This window comes from Leptonychotes weddellii, chromosome 7 (genome assembly GCF_054177405.1).
Source record: "Leptonychotes weddellii isolate Sample4059 chromosome 7, ASM5417740v2, whole genome shotgun sequence".
Taxonomy (NCBI): Eukaryota; Metazoa; Chordata; class Mammalia; order Carnivora; family Phocidae; genus Leptonychotes; species Leptonychotes weddellii.
In genome coordinates this window covers 119,752,868-119,773,957 of record NC_138375.1, presented here as the reverse complement: position 1 = coordinate 119,773,957, position 21,090 = coordinate 119,752,868, and the positions used below count along the sequence as shown (strand labels likewise).

Sequence of the window (21,090 nt, the reverse complement as noted above, 5' to 3'; positions counted from 1 at the left end):
CCTAGCCTAACACTTAATAAGCACTCAAAAGATACATGAAAATTAATATTCATAAATAAATTGACCTCATCTAAAAATAAAAATTACCCTCATATATTCTAACTTACGGTTTAAAAAGCAAAAAGAAATAAAATCTCATGGCACTAGGGGGAAAACTATAGATATTTTTAAGATTTGGGAAGGCAGAAAGACTTTCTACATATAATACCAAAGGATTAAATCATAAAAAGCCTTTTTAGAAGGAAATAAACAGGATATATCAAAAGCTTTAAATTTTCACATACTCAACAACTGAGCAGTTGCATTTCTATGCATTTCTAAGAATAAAGTCAAGGTTATAGGTTTATCTACACAGATTCTTATCACGGCATTGCTAAAATACAAGTAAGCCAATAAAACAAAAAGAAAACCTGGAAATGACCTTAAATATTAACTAATATACAATAATAACTATGATACAAGCAGATTTCATGTTACAGAAGGGTGGATTCCAGTAAGAATGGAAAATCCCAATCTTCAAAAGCAATATTTGTGTAGTAGAATAAAGGATTCAAAGCATATCCCCCAAAATTTTATAAAGTAATTAATTCTGACTGGAAGAATTATGAATAATTGCATATTTTTGTTTATCATATTTTTGAAACTATTTTATAATAAAGGTGTTTTTTTAAGATAAGAATATTACAATGGAAGGAATTTTTTCTGAAACGTACTGCTTATACATTTCTTGGAAGCATCAAATCCATTGTGTATAGAATCCTGCATAATATACCAGCATATTCTCTCCCCATGCTCCCCTGTATTCCTGGTCACACTAATTTGCTGTTACTTCATAGGCTAAACAAACTCACCATGTGTACTTTATAATAAATTTCAAGACCATGGAATTAGTTAATTAATACATGCATCAATTATTTCTGAACACACTTAGGCCTGGTCTACCTAATTCTCAGAATTTAGGAAAACCCTAAGTTTGCCTGCCTCCATTCTTGTTTTTGGAGAATCTAGATATGGTCTGAGTAGGCTGAATAGCTGTCCCAGTTACTTTACTTCCTGAAATAGGAAGTATTTGGGTGGATGAACAAAAATATACAGAATAACTCAAGAGCTTATAATTACACTTCAAGTTGCCAATATGCAAACCTGAGGGGTAAGATTATGGGTGCCTCCTTTTAGAGAAGTCACCATCATCTGGACAATGAAGAATGGGCTATCCATCTGCTAGATGCCTAGCTTAGGCAGAACCATAATAATACAGCATTTGAACAACCAGGATTCTGACCATGAAACCCTGCTTCACAATGGGGTAAGTGGGTGAGAACCCTGTGACTGGAGATATTCAAGCAGAGGCTGAGTGACTCCTCCAAAAGGCTTTTAGACAGTGAGATCATGCATGAGGTTCTACAACTGGATGATTTTATGAAATTTGTCCTGAAGAGAAATCCATCCATGTTTCATTTTACACAAAGGCTTGAAAGTTTATATTTCATAGACTTTAATATTTGATCTCACCTTTTTTAAAGTAGCTTCAGATTCACAAATGGAATTTTTCTTAAAAAGGTCAATAGATTAACGCAACAATGAATCATGGAACACTACATCAAAAACTAATGATGTAATGTATGGTGATTAACATAACATAATAAAATTAAAAAAACTAATGGTGACTAACATAATAAAAAAATTTTTTTTAAAATGTCAGTAGATTAAAAAGTTAATCTCCCATCTTCCTTTTTAAGGTACCATTTACGGAAAAATGTACATTTTAAATGAAATGTCACCAAATACAAAGATCTTTGAAATTCACCAAATTTATGCATTTTTAAAAGAAAATCATGTTTACATGATAAAAAGCGTGTAATAATAATTTATGGATAATTTAAAAGAGTCTAGGGTACATTTCTAACAGATGATCCTTATATAAGCCTTAAGGAAAATTCAAGGTGCCCACCCCATCCCCTCCAAATTTCTACTGATAAATAATAAGGTACATTTTAAGTGTTTGGGGAAAAAAAGCACCAGGTCTTGATATATGATGTTAATTCCATTTCTCTGTATTGTCAGGTATATATTAAGTGCAATATTTATCTTTTTTTTCAAATGCCACGTATTCTGAAAGAGAAGCCAAAAGAGCTGAGTCTCTACGTGTGCCTTGGACACAGCTGCGTTGTCTGCCTTCTACAATCCGCAGTGGCCCTAATAACTCTTTCTTTAATGCTAAGTATAAAAGGTCATTTACATATCAGCATGAGTGAGAAGAGAACTCCAAAGAGGTTCAGCTTACCCAGCACCAAGACTCAAGTTAAATACCATAATCATGCCAGCCACTCAGTTACCACTCAGTCTCTGTCTCCAGTCCGGAAACCAGTCTGCCAGAAGCCTAGATAGCTGGAAAAGCAGCCTTGTTTTATCATACAACTGATCCCCAGAGGCCAATTTAAAAGAAAATTATATGTGTCCTACATCAAGGAGGAAAAACATCCCTCATTTTACAAAAGTCTTTTTTTTTTAAGAGAACAAAGAACATATATTTTTGAAACTCCATAATTGAAAAACACAATACGAACTTTAAATATTAACAGGGCATGTGAGCCTATTCACTAAGCTCAACGTAAATGAACTATTCCTTGTGTATCTGTATAAACAATGTTTCTTAAGAAAAACTATGAACTCTACTTTTACAGGGATTAGCTATTACACACTAAAATATTCAACTGAAAATATCTCCTAAAAGCGTGTAAGTTTGTATTTGCAATACAGAGTGAGAATTATTAACTTTGTTTGGAAGAAAAAAAGTTTTAGAACTTTCATCTGAAGGGTAATAATTGAAAAGATTTTTAAGAAGCAAACCCATGTTTTAAAAAATATTCTTCAGGCCAATTCATTAACTAATTAATTTTGTAATTTCATCTGAAAACATGCTACTGTACATGTAAGATATATGTACGTCTTCATTGGATTCCCATAAATGTAGTAAGGACTAACAAATCTAATGAATGGATAACTGTTGAAGAATGCTGATGTAATGCCTGGAAGCCTCTGACTTGAAACTGCCCAATTCCTTTGCCAATTAGGAATTGACCTTGAAATCTGCTTCAGGACGAGAGAACTACAAAGGTTACGTGACTTCCAGAAAAATGAACATCATCTCCACCAATTATAATGATGTTTGAAATTTTAAATTGAAATATTTTTCATTCTGTAGTATTTAAATAAACTTAACATTATGTAGGAAATTTGTGTTATTCCATTCTCAACAACTTACCTTTTTATGCTAACATTTCACAATTAATTTTTCTGTCGAAAATAAAAGCATCTGGTAAAGACATTTAAATTTGCCCTAAGTATAACCATAAACTCTGTCATTTGTGGAATGTATTGCAGTCCCAAGAAATCTCAGTTACCTTAGGAATAATTTAAATATCACGAGGTATATATACATACCAGTGTATGTTAAAAGGCTTCATACATCTTACTTTTCAACTTTAAGTAGAATTCTGATTTCTCTGCTTCTTCTCAGGATTTAACCCAAATATTAGGATGAAGTTCTTGTCAGGGTAATGAGTATAATTTTTTAGATACAAGGTTTCTTTGCAATTTAAAACGTCTTTACATATATAAACCATCACCACTACTTATCTGTAATATTGTAACATAATAGCTTCATACACTCTAACGTTTTGCAACAAAGAAAGCGCTGTACAAGTTTAGATGCTATGCCAAGCCCTGGGAAAATAAATTGAGGATGTATGTCATCATGAGTGATTATGTAATATTGCTTTCAGTTTCACCTTATTTTTACTCATACGGTTCAGTGTTAAATAGTTATCACATTTTTTAAGATTAACCATCTTTGATATGCCACTGGCCACCATTTGCTTCCAGGACACCATTAATAGTCTATTTAGCATACCGACACTGGAGATTTCCAGCAGTCTACCGATCATGAGTTTAAGTGCTACTCATATCATGGTCAATTGGTTTTATATTGGCTTGACTGACCATTTACATGGGTAAAGTAGACAATGCTGGACGCCTGCTGAGCATCCACTCCTTTTCTCCTGCCCAACAAAACTTCCACGGGTCTCCTGAAATGGGATCACTCTGGTGGAGAAAACTGACACTCTTCAGCTGTTGTTAGTTAGGTCTCGTAATCTTACCGTTCGAGTTATAGACATCATCAAAGACGAATAAAAATATAATTTCATTAGAAGAATTTTCTTTGGATAACCAAAAATTATATGTTTTTAGAACAAAAGAGACTTCTCCAAAGGGAGGTTCTCATTTCTCTTTTCTTACCTCTTTCGCACTGTGGACCAGTGAATCCATAAACACAAGCACAGCGGTTAGGTCCGATACAGCGTCCACCATTCTGACACCCATTTTCACAGACAGCTGCACACAAACACAACAAGAAGCTCATTATATAGTCCATCTCCAAGTACAGGTGACCGCTGAACATCACCAGGTTTGAACTATGCTGGTCCACTCATAAGCAGATTCTTTCCGATAAACACAGTACAGTGCTGTAAGTGTATTTTCTCTTTCTTAGGCTCCTTAATCACATTTTCTTTTCTCTAGCTTACTTTAAGAATACAGTATATGATACATATAACATTTTTAAAAAATCTATTAATCCACAGTTTATATTATCAGTAAGGCTTCCAAACAAACTATTAGTAGCTAGGTTTCTGGGGATTCAAAAGTTATACACAGATATTCAACTGCATGGAGGGCTGGCACCCCTAGGCCCTGTGTTGCTCAAAGGTCATCTGTACAATATAGTGTGGAAATGCAGCCCATAATGGATCTTCCTTCTCAAACACAATCTACAGCTTACAGAAGGCATTTAAATAAATATACATAATGTATATTGAGACAAAAGCCTACACAATTCATGTAAATCACATTGTTACGTACACATCTGGTAAATTTTTTTTTCTTTTAAACAAAATCACAAGGATTGGCTGGCTCAAATGCTCATACTGTCAGAATATAACTATCCAATTCGTTATTTTAGTTCTATTACCCCCATGATCAATCTTCGCAGGTAAGAAATTAAATATGGGGAAATGTAGGAAAAAGGCGGCAGACAGTAGGTAGCCGAGAGACAGGAAAAGAGGGAGGGATGTGATATGGAAAAATAAAGAGGATATGGCAACAAAGAGAAGAAAAAAGCACCCCCCGCCCTGAAGAAAAAAGACTGGGGTGGGTAAATAAGAAAAGGAAAAAAACTAACAGGAACAGTGGGGGCTAGGGGGAATACCATCAATTCAGCAAAGAAACACCAAGAGAGATAACTAATGTGTACATAGTATGTACAGGATATAAAAGGAAAGAAGGAAAAAAACCTCACTGTGTCAATACAAGAAATATTTTTATTAAAAAATTAACCCCAAATCAAAATTTTTAAGGCAAACACAGGCAGCATACACTCTTTCACTCCTTTCCACTTGTCACCAGGGAGACCAGGATTCAGTTCAGGCTCCGTGGGCCCAGGGAGCCAGGGAGCCAGAACTGAGCCTGAGCGGCTCCCCTCCCCCACTGCACCACCCTCAGCAGCCAGAACCACAAAGAGAAGACCACTCCCTAAAGACCATTCTGGATATTCCCTGAAAAATCACTATTCTCCTGATGGCAGCTGAATCCAAGAATCATGCCTACTCCAAGAGAAAATACTGGTACTAAGAGCTTGTCTATCAACCCACCCACCTTGTTGAACATAAACACTGTCCTCACAGATGAAGAGGATTATATTCTATGACTTGTGCCCACAAAACAGAGCTTAAAACAGTAAAGCCAAGTGAGGGAGCAAAGCACATCTGTGTGCACTTCAAATGAGGTACATATGGAAAAAGGGAAGCTCAATATATAAACTGGTATCTAAAAATGCAACAGTGTTACTATCTCCTTACCACGAATACTGAGCTGGATTACCTATTTTCATCCAGAATGCTTCCAAGTGGCTTCTGTTCTGCTAACAGTACAAAACGAAAACATGCTTTGAAACAAAAGACTTCTTTATCTTAAAGCACCACTGTGCCAGGGGCTTTAAAATTCTTTGTCTGTATCAGGCTTCGCTCAAAAGTGGGAAGGATTCTCCGTACATCTGCACAAGTGCATCTCTGGAAGAACCACACCTTTCTGCTTCTATTTGTGCTTACACAGCATGTGCAACTCATCCCTGTCCTGCAGTATGGGCCGGGCAATAAACTGGATGAACAAATACAGAGGATAAAGGAAAGGAAATAAAGGTTATGAGAAGCGTGAGAAAGATGGGGGTGGACAGGAATGTGGAAGAAAACAAAAACCTGTCAGAGAAGTCTCAGTGGTGTGGAACTCCACAGAAACAATGGCCGGCACTTGAACACTGCAAATGCTAAAAACACATACTGCAAAGAGGTAGCCCTTATCTAATGTAATTAATTATGATGCGAGAAATTTACTTTCAATATCATCAAGCTGTAAGAAAAATAAATGGAAATCACTTTCCCGGACATGTTCTCTCACGAGACCCATGCTGAAAATCGAGTTAATAGATCCTTCCTGAGAGGGGCTTGAGGATTAAATAAAATGATGTATAAAACAAAGTGCACAGTGGCTGCACATTGAAAGTGTTCTACAAACTTTAATTCTCCTTCTCTTTTATTCTACAGAGTATTTGTATGAAAATAAGACTTCTTCTCCATCGTCCAAAGTTTACAATGCAGAACAAAAACAGCAAAAGAAGTGGACAATGCGTATAAAAGTAGAATAAAAAAATAAAAGGTAATTTTCCTTCTTAAGAATGAGTTATGATGAAAGTTATTTTATGAAGTAGTTTTTCTTGTAACAAAACATAACAGAAATGGAAATTTACATTTCAGCTGGAGTTGGAAAGAAATGTGAATATGCCTAAATTTCTACCATGGAAAGAAGGCTGACCACCAGGAGGAAAGAAATGCTTACACCTGGTGTGGGATAAAGCAAAAGGCAATCGAGAAAAAACCATGCTATGTACTCTCCACACCAACTTCCCAGTGATCTTCACCCAGGCCTATAATTAACCTATTATCTATATAAAAATTCAGTCTACATGCTCCCAAGTTCGTATCTCCCTCAGCTCTCTCCGAAGATCTTAGCTCATATATCTTTCCAATTGGAGGTCTAACAGATTTTTTAAACTACCAAGTCCAAAACAAAACTCTTCCCATCCCGTGTTTGCAGCTCCGCCTAATCCACGCCCTGCTCAGTCTTCCCATTTCAGGAAATGACATGACCATTCACTCTGGAGCTCCATCCAAATCCTCCAGTTGTCATCATGGATCTTTGTGTCTGTTTTTTACCCCCGCAGCGCACCCACTCCATCAGCACACACTTCCTTCCATAGATTCTACCTCTGAATACAAGTCCAAGACTAGCACTTCCCACATGCTCAATTACGCCAGCACCATGCACCAGCACCAAAAAGCTGTTAACTCGCCTTTCATGTTCTGTCTCACCCTTTCTACAATCCAGTAGCAGCCAGAGTGATTAGTTTTTTTAAGTTAATCAGATCATGTCACTCCACTGTTCAAACTACCTCAGTGGCTCCCCATAATATTTAGAGTCCTGATTTCTTTCCTTGGTGGGTAAGGCCGTCCACCACCATCTCTGAATTCACCTCCCACAATTACCTCCTTTCATCTCTTTAGGCACATGGGTTTCTTACTATCTACAAAACATGTGAAATCTGTTCCCACCACAGGTCCTATGAATCTGCTTTTCCCTCTGCCTAGAACACTTTTCCCACGGACCTAAAATGGGAGCTTTTAGGTCATCTTGTTTGCTCACCATATGTTCTATTAACCCTGAGTAAATGTTGGGCAATTATAGTTTTGTCTCATGAGATAGCAAACAAATTTTCATATATGCTGCTCTTCTGACCCAGTGCTTTTTCCTTTCCCCTGACTGAAAAGTGGCAGGGGCGGGGGGCGCGCATTGGTATGGTTTGGCACAGGGCAGAAGAACATAAAAGCACCTTTACTTTCATTTCTGTGCAAAGAGCAGGGAAGGGACACAGCAGCTGGAACTCCTTCTGCAGAATCTTCAGGAAAATACATATACACACAGATATGCCCCAGACAGATACAGCAGCTGAATTCAGGCTGACAGTGGCTGGTTTCATGATAGATTTGAGCAAATACTCTGAAAGATAAGTTGAGGCAAGGCTCTTCCTCCTGTAATTCTAAAGTAATTATGATTTTCTCTCCCTACACAACAAAAGGTTGAGTTTCAGGAAGGACTGTGTTTCTTCGATTGCTACTGAACTCTACAGAAGAGGAATACAATCAGTCTGTTTAGGTATTAAAAAGGTATAAATCTGCTTCCTTATAAATATTGTGTTCACAGGTTTTTTTGTTTTTTTTGTTTTTTGTTTTTGTTTTTTAGTGGTTATAAACTGGAGTCCATTGTATAAAATTAGGAAAATACCTAAATATTTGAAGAAAACGTAGAAAAGAAATCATCCATGAAAAAAGAAAGTTTGCTACGATATCTGTTACACTGTTGTTCAGCTCTTTGCTGCTCTTGCCTGGCCAACCCTAGCCCAACACCCTACACTGGCATCTCCTATTCCTGCAAGAAAACTGGCCTCAGTGCGGTGTATTCTCTCAAATTCCTTAACACTCCACTTCCCACACTTGTCAGTCTCAGATTATCTTAACAGCTATAGCCATACCTGAAAGCTGCCTACACAGGGGTCTGTAAACTACGGTCCACAGGTCAGATCTGGCCCACCACCCGTTTTTGTATTGTCCATGAGTTAGGAACAGTTTTCACATTTTTCTATGGTTGGAAAATCAAGAGAAGAATCATATTTTTGTGACAAATGGCAATGGTATAAAGTTCAAATTGCAGTGCCCAAAAATAAAGTCCTGCTGAAACCCAGCCAAGTTCTTTCATTTACATATGGTTTATGGTCACTTTTGCACTGTAACAGAAGAGCCAAGTGGTCGTGACAGAAACCACTAAGTCTAAAATATTATCTGGCCTTTACAGAAAAAGGTGGCTGACTCCTAACCTGAACAAAGTATTTTTCTTTAAATTGATTCACCTACTTATTTTCAATTATTTTAAAAGAAAACTCCATAGCATTTATAAAGGGAAAGCTGTATTACCCTAATACCTGAAGGCAATCTTACTAAGAACAACCACCACAAGAAGATACCACCTCACATCCATTAGGATGGCTATCTCACTCACACACACACAAAAACCAACAAACAAAACGGAAGTAAGCGTTGGTGAGAATGTGGAGAACTTAGAACCCCTGTACACTGCTGCTAGGAATGTAAAATGGGGTGGCCACTGAGGAAAACAGTAAGGCAGCTCTTAAAATTAAAAACAGAATTAGCACATGATCTAGCAATTCTACTTCTGGGTATGGTACTCAAAAGAACTGAAAGCAGGGACCCAAATGGATGGCTGTGCATCCATATTCACAAAAGCCAAAAGGTGGCAGCACCTCGGGGCGCCTGGGTGGCTCAGTGGGTTAAGCGTCTGCCTTCAGCTCAGGTCATGATCCTGGAGTCCCAGGATCGAGCCCCACGTCCGGCTCCCTGCTCAGTGGGGAGTCTGCTTCTCCCTCTCCCTCTCCCTCCATGCATGCTTGTGCTCTCTATCTCTCTTGTCAAATAAATAAATAAAATCTTTAATAAAAAAAAAAAGATGACAGCACCTCAAGTGTCCATTCATGTAAACAGATAAAAACAAATTATGGTATGTACACAAAATGGAATATTATGCAGCTTTAAAAAGGAAGGAAATTCTAAAATATGCTCTAACATGGATGAGCCATGAACACATTATGCTAAGTAAAAATAAACTCATCACAAAAGGACATATGCTGTATGATTCCACTTGTCTGAGGTGGCTAGAGCAGTCATATTCATAGAGAGAGAAAGTAGAATGGTGGTTGCCAGGAGCTGGGTGAGGGAGAAATGGGGAGTCAGTGTTTACCGGGCAGAGTTTCAGTTTTGCAACTCAAAAAAGTTCTGGAGATGGATGGCAGTGATGATTACACAACAATGTGAATATACTTAATGCCACGTAACTGGACATGTAAAAATGGTTAAAATAGTTAATTCTATGCTTTATGCATACTGAAAACCATTTTTTTTTCAGTTTTTAAAATTCCAACAAAAATAAGATTAGCTTTAAACAAGGTAGATGTTCTTGCACACCTACTACTTGGTCTTTGTATGTTAAAAAGGTTGACAAGAAGTTCTTAGGGGGACCCTGAAGATTAGCAGTGAATCTAGACCCTGAAATCCAAATGAAATGAGAAGGCACTTTGTTACTATTTATGATTCAACGGTCTTTAATGTCATGTCCTTCTACTCATCCACACTTAAAAATATGGCAATTCTTGAAAGAGTCCCACAATTTGGGAAACCCAAACCTCCAGTGTTCTCCAGTGATATGTCATAATCCAAGAGTGATCATCCCCACATCCTTGTTAAAAAGTTGTTTCTTAATTAGCACAGAATATTCTCTAGTAAGTGAAGAGGAGACCTTATTAACTGGTTAAAGCTCCCTCTTTCACAATGAAATATGATGTTTTAAAAATCATTTCAGAGCGCTGCACTGTTTCATTACATAATTAAATATATATGAGCAAAAGACAATTTAAAAGATTGGCTCTCCTTGGGTTAATTTGGGATATCCTAAAGAGAGTGAAATCACAACAATCTTTACCATGTCTTCAGGAAGGTATTCATGTTTCATGGAGCAAGATTTTTTAAAAAAAAGTGAGTAAATATTAACTTGTGATATGGGTCAAATCTGAGGAAGTACTAGTGGGATTCAACATCAACACTCTAAAATACAAAAATCCTAAAAGAGAAAAAAAATCTCCTATGATAAAAATTAGAAATTTAGCTGTAAGGTATGGCTTACTACATCAAGTTATTTTTTTTAATGATCATAGGCTTTACAGGTCCTTCAGTTTTGAGTTAGTATGAAAAACCAGTAAATCAAATAATTTCTAATAAATGAAGTCCATTCCAATGTTCCTTACGTTGTCCACAGTAAGTTCCGATATATCCCTTCTGACACTGGCAATGGTCATCCGCACAGGTTCCTCCATTCATGCACCTAACGTTGCACTGCTGAACTGCAATGAACAACAGCAACAAAATATAAAACTATTAATCACTGAAATTTTAGGATCTGTGAGTTATTAGACTATACTAAATCTCCAATTCAATGACAAATATATTCGACAGAAATGTTATGACCCACATATATACTTATTTGTGTAAGTGCACACATGCACGTGTCTGTTACAATGTTATTCTGTAGGCATTTAAAATAGATTACACTTTCAGTGTTCAAAGAAATCAGTATGTGGCGACTGGTAGCATAGTTTCTAGGAGGTGGGAGGCACTTGTGTATCCATTCAGGATGCAGGGGCTGAGTGTCTGCCCGCCCTATGGGCTCAGCACCCTGCTATAACGGAAGACTTAGTATCCACCTTCATGGAGCTAACATTCCCATAGAGAGACAGACAAACACAAATAAACAAACACTACAAGGCCATTAGAGATTGTGACAAGTTCTCCAGAGGAAACTGTGTTGTAAAGGAGAATAGCCTGGAACCAAGGAGGAACCTAGACAGGAGGGAGACAAGACCATTCTGATGTGACACTTAGGAAGAGTTCTGAAGGAAGAGGATGAGCCAGGCGTGAGAAGTACCTGAGAGGAACCTCACAGGGAGAGGAACCACCAAATTGAAAAAGACCCTCAGATGGTGGAGAGTTTCCTCTATTTGAAGAACTGAAAGAGTCACATGATTATAAAGAGTCAGGCTGGGAAGAAAAGATCTTAGAGACGCATCAAGAGGCCAGCCAGATAATGCAGGGTCTCCCAGGCCATGGAAGGGTTGGCATTATATCCCAAATGCAAAAGAAGTTATTGAAAGGGTTTAAGAGAGTCAAGTGATGCAATTTGTATTTTTAAAGGATGCCTGTAGCTTCTTTGCAGAGAACAGATCTGAAGAGGGCAAGAGTGTAAGCCAGAGAAGCCATTGGGAGTTACTACAACACTCCAGGTAAGAGATGAGGGGAGCTGAACCACAGGGTATCAGTGGTGATGGAAAGGAGAAGATGCATTTGAGATATGTTTTCCAACAGAACCCACAGGTCTTGTTAAAAGAGTTGACATGAGAGAAGGAGGAAGAAAGTAAAGAGAAAGAGAAACAGTTGCTTAGACACTGGGTAGAGGGCAGTGGCATTTGCTGAAGCAAGAGAAACCGGAAGAAGTAGACTGTGGGCAACAACGAATCAAATTCCCTGCTATCAAGTTTCAGACGTGTACTATGTGCATTCCAGTGGAGATGTAGACTAGGAAATGGAACCTGTGAATAGGAGGCTCAATGGAGGGATCTATTCTGGAGACAATTACTATGAGTTAGCAACGTATTGGTAGTAGTTGAAGCATATATGCAAATGAGTTCACCCAGGGAGGCCAGACTGTTGAGAACCCCAAACCCTGAGTTGAAGTCTAATGAAGAAGATACAGACAGGAAACTAAAAAATAATAATCAAGAAAAGGAACGCTGTGCCCACGGATACTGCACAAGTGGAGGGAAAAGAGTATTTCATAAAGAGGGCAAATAATGGTGCTAAATGCCTTGGGGGAGTGGAACAGGATAAGGACTGGAAAAGAGAAACATTCCTGATGAAAAGGGAGTACTACCCAAGGCCATGGCAATTCAGGGATTCCCTATGAAATTATATACCATAAACTGAGGGTTAGGCCAGTGAATATTTAGCTGCTCAGGAGGAGGATTAAGAAGTTGAACTGTAAAATTTCTCCAGGATTTTTTTTTCCCGAAGGCACATATGAGTAAACTAAGACAATGGATTAATGAAAATATGGGTAGGAATATCTTCCAGGCAGGGCGCCTGGGTGGCTCAGTTGGTTAAGCGACTGCCTTCAGCTCAGGTCATGATCCTGGAGTCCCTGGATCGAGTCCCGTATCGGGCTCCCTGCTCGGCGGGGAGTCTGCTTCTCCCTCTGACCCTCCCCCCTCTCATGTGCTCTCTCTCATTCTCTCTCAAATAAATAAATAAAATTTAAAAAAAAAAAAAAAGAATATCTTCCAGGCAGTCAAACCAGAAAGGTTCCTAAAAGCACTGGAGGAAATCTGCTAATCGGGGTGGTCAAGAAAGCCTGGATGAATTGTGAAGGAGAACTTTAAAACACTGAGAAAATGACACCATTATTTTCAGAGAAAATGAAACTAGAAGTTTTTACACAGAAGTTTCATCAGAAGGCAATGACACTGGTCATTTAAGTCTTGAATCTTCCATTTCTGAGTAAGACACATTCTCTACTACCTCTTCTGAGAGAAAATTTGGAGACATAAATGTTAAAAATAAAACAACGTCACTCTGGCTTGAGGCAGATTTAAAATTTTATTTAATTACTGAACAATTAAATAAACAGTATCTGCTTCCACCTTGTTATAATATTATCTTAAACACTGGCCTAAAAGATTAATCTTGAAGACCTGACAATCCTGAATTGGGTCATGAATAACACAATTCTAGTCCACCATTGTGATCTTATAGGACCGCTGAGAGTTAATACATGTAAAGCAAAGTGAGTTAATATATGTTAAGCATCTGGTCAGTATATAATATTCATTGTCAACCCAATCCTCTTATCTTTCTCCTTTAGTTCACCCACAAAACAGGACATGGACTACAGGATTATGCAAAGGCAATAAATAGAGCCTAGGGTTGGAGCCTATAGGTTTAGGCATCAGAATACATGGATTTAAATCTATGTTACCCTGGGCAAGTTACTAAATTCACACGTGCAAAACTCCTTTCTCTATAAAATGGGATAAAAATAGTACCTCATAGTTTTCATGTGAAGATAAAATAAAATGCTATAGTCAAAAACATAAAACAGTATCTGGCACAGAATAAAAACCCAGTAAGTTACAGTTCTTATTCACAAAGAATTTCTTTTCCACTGAATCCGGGCACTTTTACTGCAGAGAGACATAGCTTCTGGACCAGAATTAAACCATTCTGCTTAATAAAAAATCACTCCCCTTTAGTTGTTGGTGGCAACAATTAAGTCACTGAAGATTTTTACTCCAAAAATTAATGCAGATCTAGTTAATGATAGGAAAATAATCATCGATGCATATCCTTGTTGAAAAGGACATTTGGTATTTATTCACAAGCTTCAGAACAATGCAGTAAGTAAGGTCACCTCTAAGAAACATACTTGATTTTGATCCACAGGTTGGTGATATTTGGCCGCTGGAACAAGTACACATGTTAGGACGCGAACAAAATCCATCTCCACAACTATTTCTACAAATTGCTGTAGGAAGCACAATAGGAAAGTGAAGGAATAATTAGGTAATAAACCACAGTTTACAAAACAAGAAAGCTACAGTCAACAACAATAAACCTGAAAAACTAAGACAAAAAATACAGGATAAGTACTGTCTGATTTCAGATATGCAGCGAAATTACCCATTGTAGACATGAGACTAAGTCTCACAAATATCCTTATGATAATGTGCAAACAAATGAAACTACTTCAAGTTCCATAATCCTTTAACTCTCCTATCAATACAGGTCATGTTTTCCATTCAAGGTAGAGTGTTTATACACAGAATTTACCACAAGATGACAGCCTGGGTCATAGGAAGCTGGAAGGATTGAGGAAACCCAGAGGTCCTGCATACCCTCAGAAAACATAGCCCACTGTGGAAAAGGCCTTCACAAGACACAGAAAATATAAAATGGGCTGAGCCAGAGACTCCAAGCCCTAACCAGTTGGCCAAGCCCCAGGGGTTCCATGCACATTCCTTCCCAGCTGGTATCTGACCTGCCCCATCATCAATCTTTGTTTTCCTTAATAAATCCCTCTCTCCTTCCTCCAGCCTTTCTTCTCCCATGCTATCACCACAACCTAGCCTATTCCTGCTGGTCAGAAAAGCTGCTGCGACATTTTGATGGAAGGAGACTCAAAGCCTCCTGTAGCTGTGACCTCCAAGGTATGAGGGTCATCACAGCAAAGAATGTTAGGCTCACTGACACAGCACATACCACGGATCCTCAAAATCATTAGCAGAGTGCCTTCAAATGGGAAGTCTCTCCCATATTTAGAGTCAGTTCATTTAAGAGCTGAGAGATTCATCTCTATACCCACAACTGAATTCCTTATTTGTGCACAACGCCTATGTGCTTTAATGCTCCATGCCTGGATCCATGAGGACAAGAGGAGGGTCTGGGAACATTCTCAAACTAGCTATGAACATCATGTAAATGTGCACGTGTCTTTTGCTAGACAGGGGTCTCACAATTTTCAAAGAGATCGGAGACCCCCAATAATGTAAAGGGCATGCCGTACAGAAGTAAGCTAACTCAGGGTGCCTGAGTGGCTCAGTAGGCTAAGCATCTGCCTTCAGCTTAGGTCATGATCCCGGAGTCCTGCATCTGGCTCCCTGCTCAGCAGGGAGTCTGCTTCTCGCTCTCCCTCTGGTCCTCCCTCTGCTCATTCTCTCTCTCACTCGCTCACTCTCTCAGATAAATTAAATCTTAAAAAAACAAAAAACAAAACAACACACAGAAGTGAGCTAACTCAGTCATTGTTTTTCTTCCCCAAACTGCCATCTGACATCCATGTAATATGACCAGCATCTCCATTAGCACTCCTTATAAATAAAAATGTCATAGATCCTAGTGTGAAAATAGAAAACTAGTTTTAGGTAAGAACATGGTTCCTGCCATGGAGTTGACTACTAATTTTTAAAACGTGCTACAGTTTCAGATCACGAATAATGTTCCAGTGACACATGTCCACTAAAATACTGTTTTATTTCAAAGCTCCCTCACCCGCAGCAGGCTGCCATTTAGTCGAGGCTCAGGTGATCTACAAGGTACCCCTACCCAGGTGCTAAACCCAAGGAAGGACTCATGGCTGGAGACTGGTCATCCTCAGACAACAGATCCCAGTCATGAGCACAGGTGTGAGCTATATGCCTGTGAGCCCGTGAGAAGCGAGAGTGTGCGGGCCCTTTCTCCTCACACTCATCTCCAACTATGAGATGCCTCACCTAACTACTTGTCCGCCCTACCATCATGGAAACCATGAGACCGAGAAATAACCAAGGAGAGGGAAGGAAGACATGGGTGTTAGGGCTTCTCTGATGCTGGGAGTAGATGCGCAGCACAGTGAAGGGTACATAGGACAAGAAAAGTCTGATGCTCAGTTCCTGCTGTGCCATGGCCCCATTACAAACTTACAAAAAGACCACACAGCTTCTCTGGGTTTTGTTTTCTTCTTGGTGAAATAAAACAAAAGGATTATCGTGGGAGTAATCTGAGGTCTTTTTAGGTTCAAATGCTCTGATTTCAGGCCAACCCTTTCCCATTCCACTGACCAAAATGCATTTCATAGCAAAATTTCACAAATAAATTAATAAACTTTCCCACTGCTTCAAGTTCTAATAAGATTAGGAAGAAACAAATGAAAAGTGAGAAAGTCAATTCCATTTTTTCTGGAAACAAATATTTGCAAGTTCAGAAGTACTTCAATGATCTTTGCAGGCCACAGCTAAGAACACTAACAACAAACACAGAAACTCAAATCAAAATGCATTAGGTTTCCAGCAGTTTGAGAAAAACATTTTTCTTTTATTATCTTCACCTCTTCATGAAGCCTGGTCAACACCAAACAGATTAAAATTCTAGAAGGTAATCATTTTTAATATCCTTCTATCAAGAAAGAATGCTGATGTATAAATGAAATAATTAATCTTTGGTCCTCATATTCGGTTTGTATTTTATTTTTTTTTTAATTTTTATTTATTTATTTTAGAGAGAGAGTGAGAGAGAGAGAGAGAGCACAAGAAGGGGGAGCGGGAGAGGGAGAAGCAGACTCCCCGCTGAGCAGGGAGCCCGATGCGGGACTCGATCCTGGGACTCCAGGATCATGACCTGAGCCGAAGGCAGTCGCTTAACCAACTGAGCCACCCAGGCGCCCCTCGGTTTGTATTTTACTTCTCTCTCTTTGTAAGTTGCCTCAGAGCTTTGCCTTTTGCTAAATGGTGGAAATTCAATAAATCTAATAAATAACTTATTATCACCAGGAAATCCTAGAATGAAAATTCTTGATTTTGACTTGAATAATGCTTTCAATTTGGTTATTACCTCCATATATTATCATTTTAAATGTCAAAAATAATTGCACTACTAAAAGAAAATACTAAAATTCAAAATTTATGTGCGATCCATACAAGAGAATAAAAAAGCATTACATTCTTCCTCTATTTTATACTCTTGGGTATTTGAATTACTTTTTTAATATGCTAACATTCTTGTAGGTAACTCTAAGTGCTTGATATATATAAGTGATATATATATATATTTCTTGGAGATACAAAGATAACTTCAAAATTTATGCTTTTTAGAGATTTATGATGCATGTAATTTCCAATGTATTTCATAGGTACCCAAATATTTCAAGTAGTAGAAATGCAGGCTACAATAGTCACCGTTGCTCTGAGATTTCCAAAGCTGTTCTTCTAAACAAGTAAAGAGCACAATGTTACTGAAAAACTATAAGTATTGGGGCGCCTGGGTGGCTCAGTTGGTTAAGCAACTGCCTTCGGCTCAGGTCATGATCCTGGAGTCCCGGGATCGAGTCCCGCATCGGGCTCCCTGCTCAGCAGGGAGTCTGCTTCTCCCTCTCCCGCTCCCCCCTCTTGTGCTCTTTCTCTCTCTCACTCTCTCTCTCAAATAAATAAATAAATAAAATCTTTAAAAAAGAAAAACTATAAGTATTTAAAGCAGACACTTAGAGGGATATATATATATGTATATACACACACACACACACGTACATATATATTTCTACTTCAAATATTCTGGAAGGCTCTGTTCTCTGGAATTCCCATTCCACACCGATCCAATAAAATCTGACTTTACAGATTTTCAACACATACCCTAAACTGATCCCTTCTTCTCGGCTGCTCTCCAACTCAATAATGGCAGTCCCATTCATTACATTCAGTGAGTCAGACTTTCCGCAGTGCCTAAGTCATCCCAGCTAGTATGGCAGGTGTGTGGTGAGTGACATTAGCTGCTACAGGATTCTAGGAACCATGTTAAATTTAAAGCAGGCAAAGTAATGCCCTACTGGCCTGAAAGAGTAAATACACCTTCCATATATGCCTCACAATCGATGATTTCTGTGTTGGGGAAAAAAGAATGCAATACCCTTTCTTTCTTTTTAATAAAGGCTTATCATCAGAGGATTTATTTAAAATATTCATGAATCACTTCACACATTTTTTTCCCATTTTTGCCTCCCTACTGGAAATTGTGGGATTTTAGGGTAGAAAAAATTATAAGAAACACTCTTCACAACACATGAGACTTCATTCCTTTTTAAAAGCTGCAACGAAATAACATGAAGGGTCTATCTCAAACCCACAAAACCAATAAATATAGAGTCGGAAATGCCACTACATCCTTATTATCCCTTGGCTAGTGTGGCTTGCCCTTTTTCTCTGTTCACAGTTGCATAATTATCTTTTCCCTGGAGAATATGAAGGTCAATCTAAAGTCAAGAATGGCTCAAAATGAATGTGCTGTCTATGATACCTGGCTCTCCTCCTGACAAGACAAATGTGACTGCTAGATAAATACACAGGAGAAGGCTGGTCACACTTCAACTCACGGGATTCACAGGCATGTGAAATAAGACATCCCACGGTCCATCACTATGAGGCTAGTAACTAATGACTTCTCCAGTTAGAACCTGGGAGAGCTAGGTACACAATTTGGAAACTAAATAAAAGAATAAAACTTTGAAGGTCAGAGATGCAGAACTTTGGAAACTCTAAGCCTCACACTTTGGAAATCTACAGTACACTATGGGATGTGGGGCCTGTAAATCCTAAATTTAAATATCTTAAAAAAAAAAATAAAGGTCAAGCCATTTGGGAAGAGTTCTTTTAAAAAATTTTGTTGACCTGGGTCAACTGTAACTCCCTATGGGAGTTCCTTTCCTATCTACGTTATGTGGCTGTTGAGATGAAACCAGAGATAATAAAGTGGTTTTGTACAAAGGCCTAAGAAAGCTTGATCTTCAAAAGGCCTAAACCTCATGCAGTCAAAAGCCAGATAATTTACATAATCACATTGTGGTCTTATCTGGACTCCTTTAGGAAAAAGTGGTTTTGAGTTATCTAGGGAATTGCTGTACTCCCCCCTTCAGTTTGTATTAATAGACACAGAAAGATAAAACTTCCAAGTATCTTTGAAACCTTTATCATTATTGCCCTTCAACAGAGTCTAGAAGCGAAGTCGAAACTGATGTAAACCGGCTGCTTCTTCCCCAACACTCAAATGGGGCCACGTCCCTAACTATCACTGCTTTGTGGCCATTGGATTCTAAAAGCAACTCTGTGTCCGGGACAACTGAATCCAAAACTCGGCCCTGACATGGGGTCAAGCGCGCTGCCCAAGCTGGGATCCCAATCAAGCACTCACGGACAATGCATTGGTTTCCTCCAGGAAGCGTCTTCCATCCCGGGCAACAGTAGGAGTGGAACCTGGATCCGCACACGTTGGGCCTGCGATGGACAAGCGAGGTCACACACACGTAGGGAAGTTGTATGGTAACACAGTCGCGGTTTTCCCAACCAAAAACCCTGAGCGAAAAGATTTCGGGACAACAAACAAACCAAAACTGCACTTCAAATTCTTGGGGCTCCGGTGCACAGACATGGAAGTAAATGGGCTGGAATGGGGGAGGGTCGGAAACGTCTAAACCTTACTTTTCATCTGCCCTCCCTTACTGCGTTTTTAAAGGGCGAAAAGAAACATGGAAACATAATTTCCTACTACTCTAGCCTCCGGATGCAGAGAACAAAGGGAACACTCTGTTTCAAAAATCCCTGCCCTCGTACCCAAATCCGTCCCTTCTTAATCCACTCTGGTCCCGACGTGTCAAGGAACGCGCGTCGGAAGGTGAAGCGCTGGAGTTTGATGATCAGAGCGAACCGTAAGCCCCGCAGTCGTTCTCAAACAAAAGGCTCAAGAGCTGCGCGCCCGACGGGGGGGGAGCAGGCAGGCTCCACCAGCCCCGAAGCGGAGTGGACTCAAGCCCGCCCTCCGCCCGACACTGGGAACCTGTTCCCGCACCGCAGGCAGAGCCTGCGCTCTACCATCCGCACCCGGGGGCCTTCGACCCAACCCCCCGAGGGAGGGCTTTTTGCCGGCTGAGCTGCGGAGGAAAAGGGGGAGACGCTCCTGGGAGTCCTCTGGCTTCTGGTGGAGGGAGCCCCGGGTCTAGCCGCCAGAACTAGTTTCAGGGAGGGGTGGGATGGAAAGCTGCCAAGCGTAGGTCCCCCCCCCCCGACCTCCTGCCCACCTACCCTCGGAGCACGTCCTGCTGTCCTCGCCTGCGGACGCGGCTGGCCGCGGCGGCGCCCTCCTCACGGTACTCGGGCACAGCGAACCCGCCTTCAGAGCCCGCCGCCGCTGGCCGGACCTGTTGCGGCGGCGGCTGGGGCCGGGGCGGCTTGGGCGGTGGAGGCTGGGGCTGGCCAGCCGTGCCCTGCGCCCAGAGCGCCACGCAGCCCAGCCACACGAAGTAGGGCTGGAGACACAGCCGCCGCCGTCTCCCCATCGCGGGCGCCGAGAGCGCGCGGACCAGGGTCCGCGGAGCGGGGAGTGCTGGGAGACAAAATCTGCGCGGCCTGAAAAAAAGTCAGGGTCTAACAAGCCCTCCGTCGGCTCCCGAGACTCCCTGGGGCTCGGGCTCCCTGCAGTAGCGGGAGCCCCGGACCGAGCGCCGGCCGCCGGGCTGCCGGCGGGACGCGGGCTCTAGCGCAGCGGGCGGCGAGGCGCGGCGGCGGTGCGGCCGGCAGCCCCGCGCGGTCCACGTTGCATCCCCCGGGCCACGGCCCCGAGCGACTCCAGGACCGCCAGCGGGCGGGGGCGGGAAATTACAAAAGTAACCCGAGCAGCCGCGGCGTAAAGTTACAAAGAAAGCGGACCTCAAAAGAAAAAAAGGGCCTGCACGCAG

The 21,090-nt window shown here is 40.3% G+C and overlaps 1 protein-coding gene across 1 annotated transcript in view; it reads right to left on the bottom strand.

Annotated features, from left to right (window-relative positions):
• The window catches only part of FBN2 (fibrillin 2), a 200,796-nt gene extending 179,735 nt beyond the window's left edge, over positions 1-21,061 (bottom strand). Inside the window, exons 1-5 of the mRNA XM_081825620.1 lie at positions 20,438-21,061; positions 19,551-19,633; positions 14,266-14,364; positions 11,039-11,134; positions 4,264-4,395 (exon numbers count right to left, since the gene is read on the bottom strand). Coding sequence (XP_081681746.1) covers positions 4,264-4,395; positions 11,039-11,134; positions 14,266-14,364; positions 19,551-19,633; positions 20,438-20,691 — 664 coding nt within the window. The 5' untranslated portion in view covers positions 20,692-21,061. The remainder of the gene's footprint in view (positions 1-4,263; positions 4,396-11,038; positions 11,135-14,265; positions 14,365-19,550; positions 19,634-20,437) is intronic.
• Between the last annotated feature and the right edge of the window lie 29 nt (positions 21,062-21,090).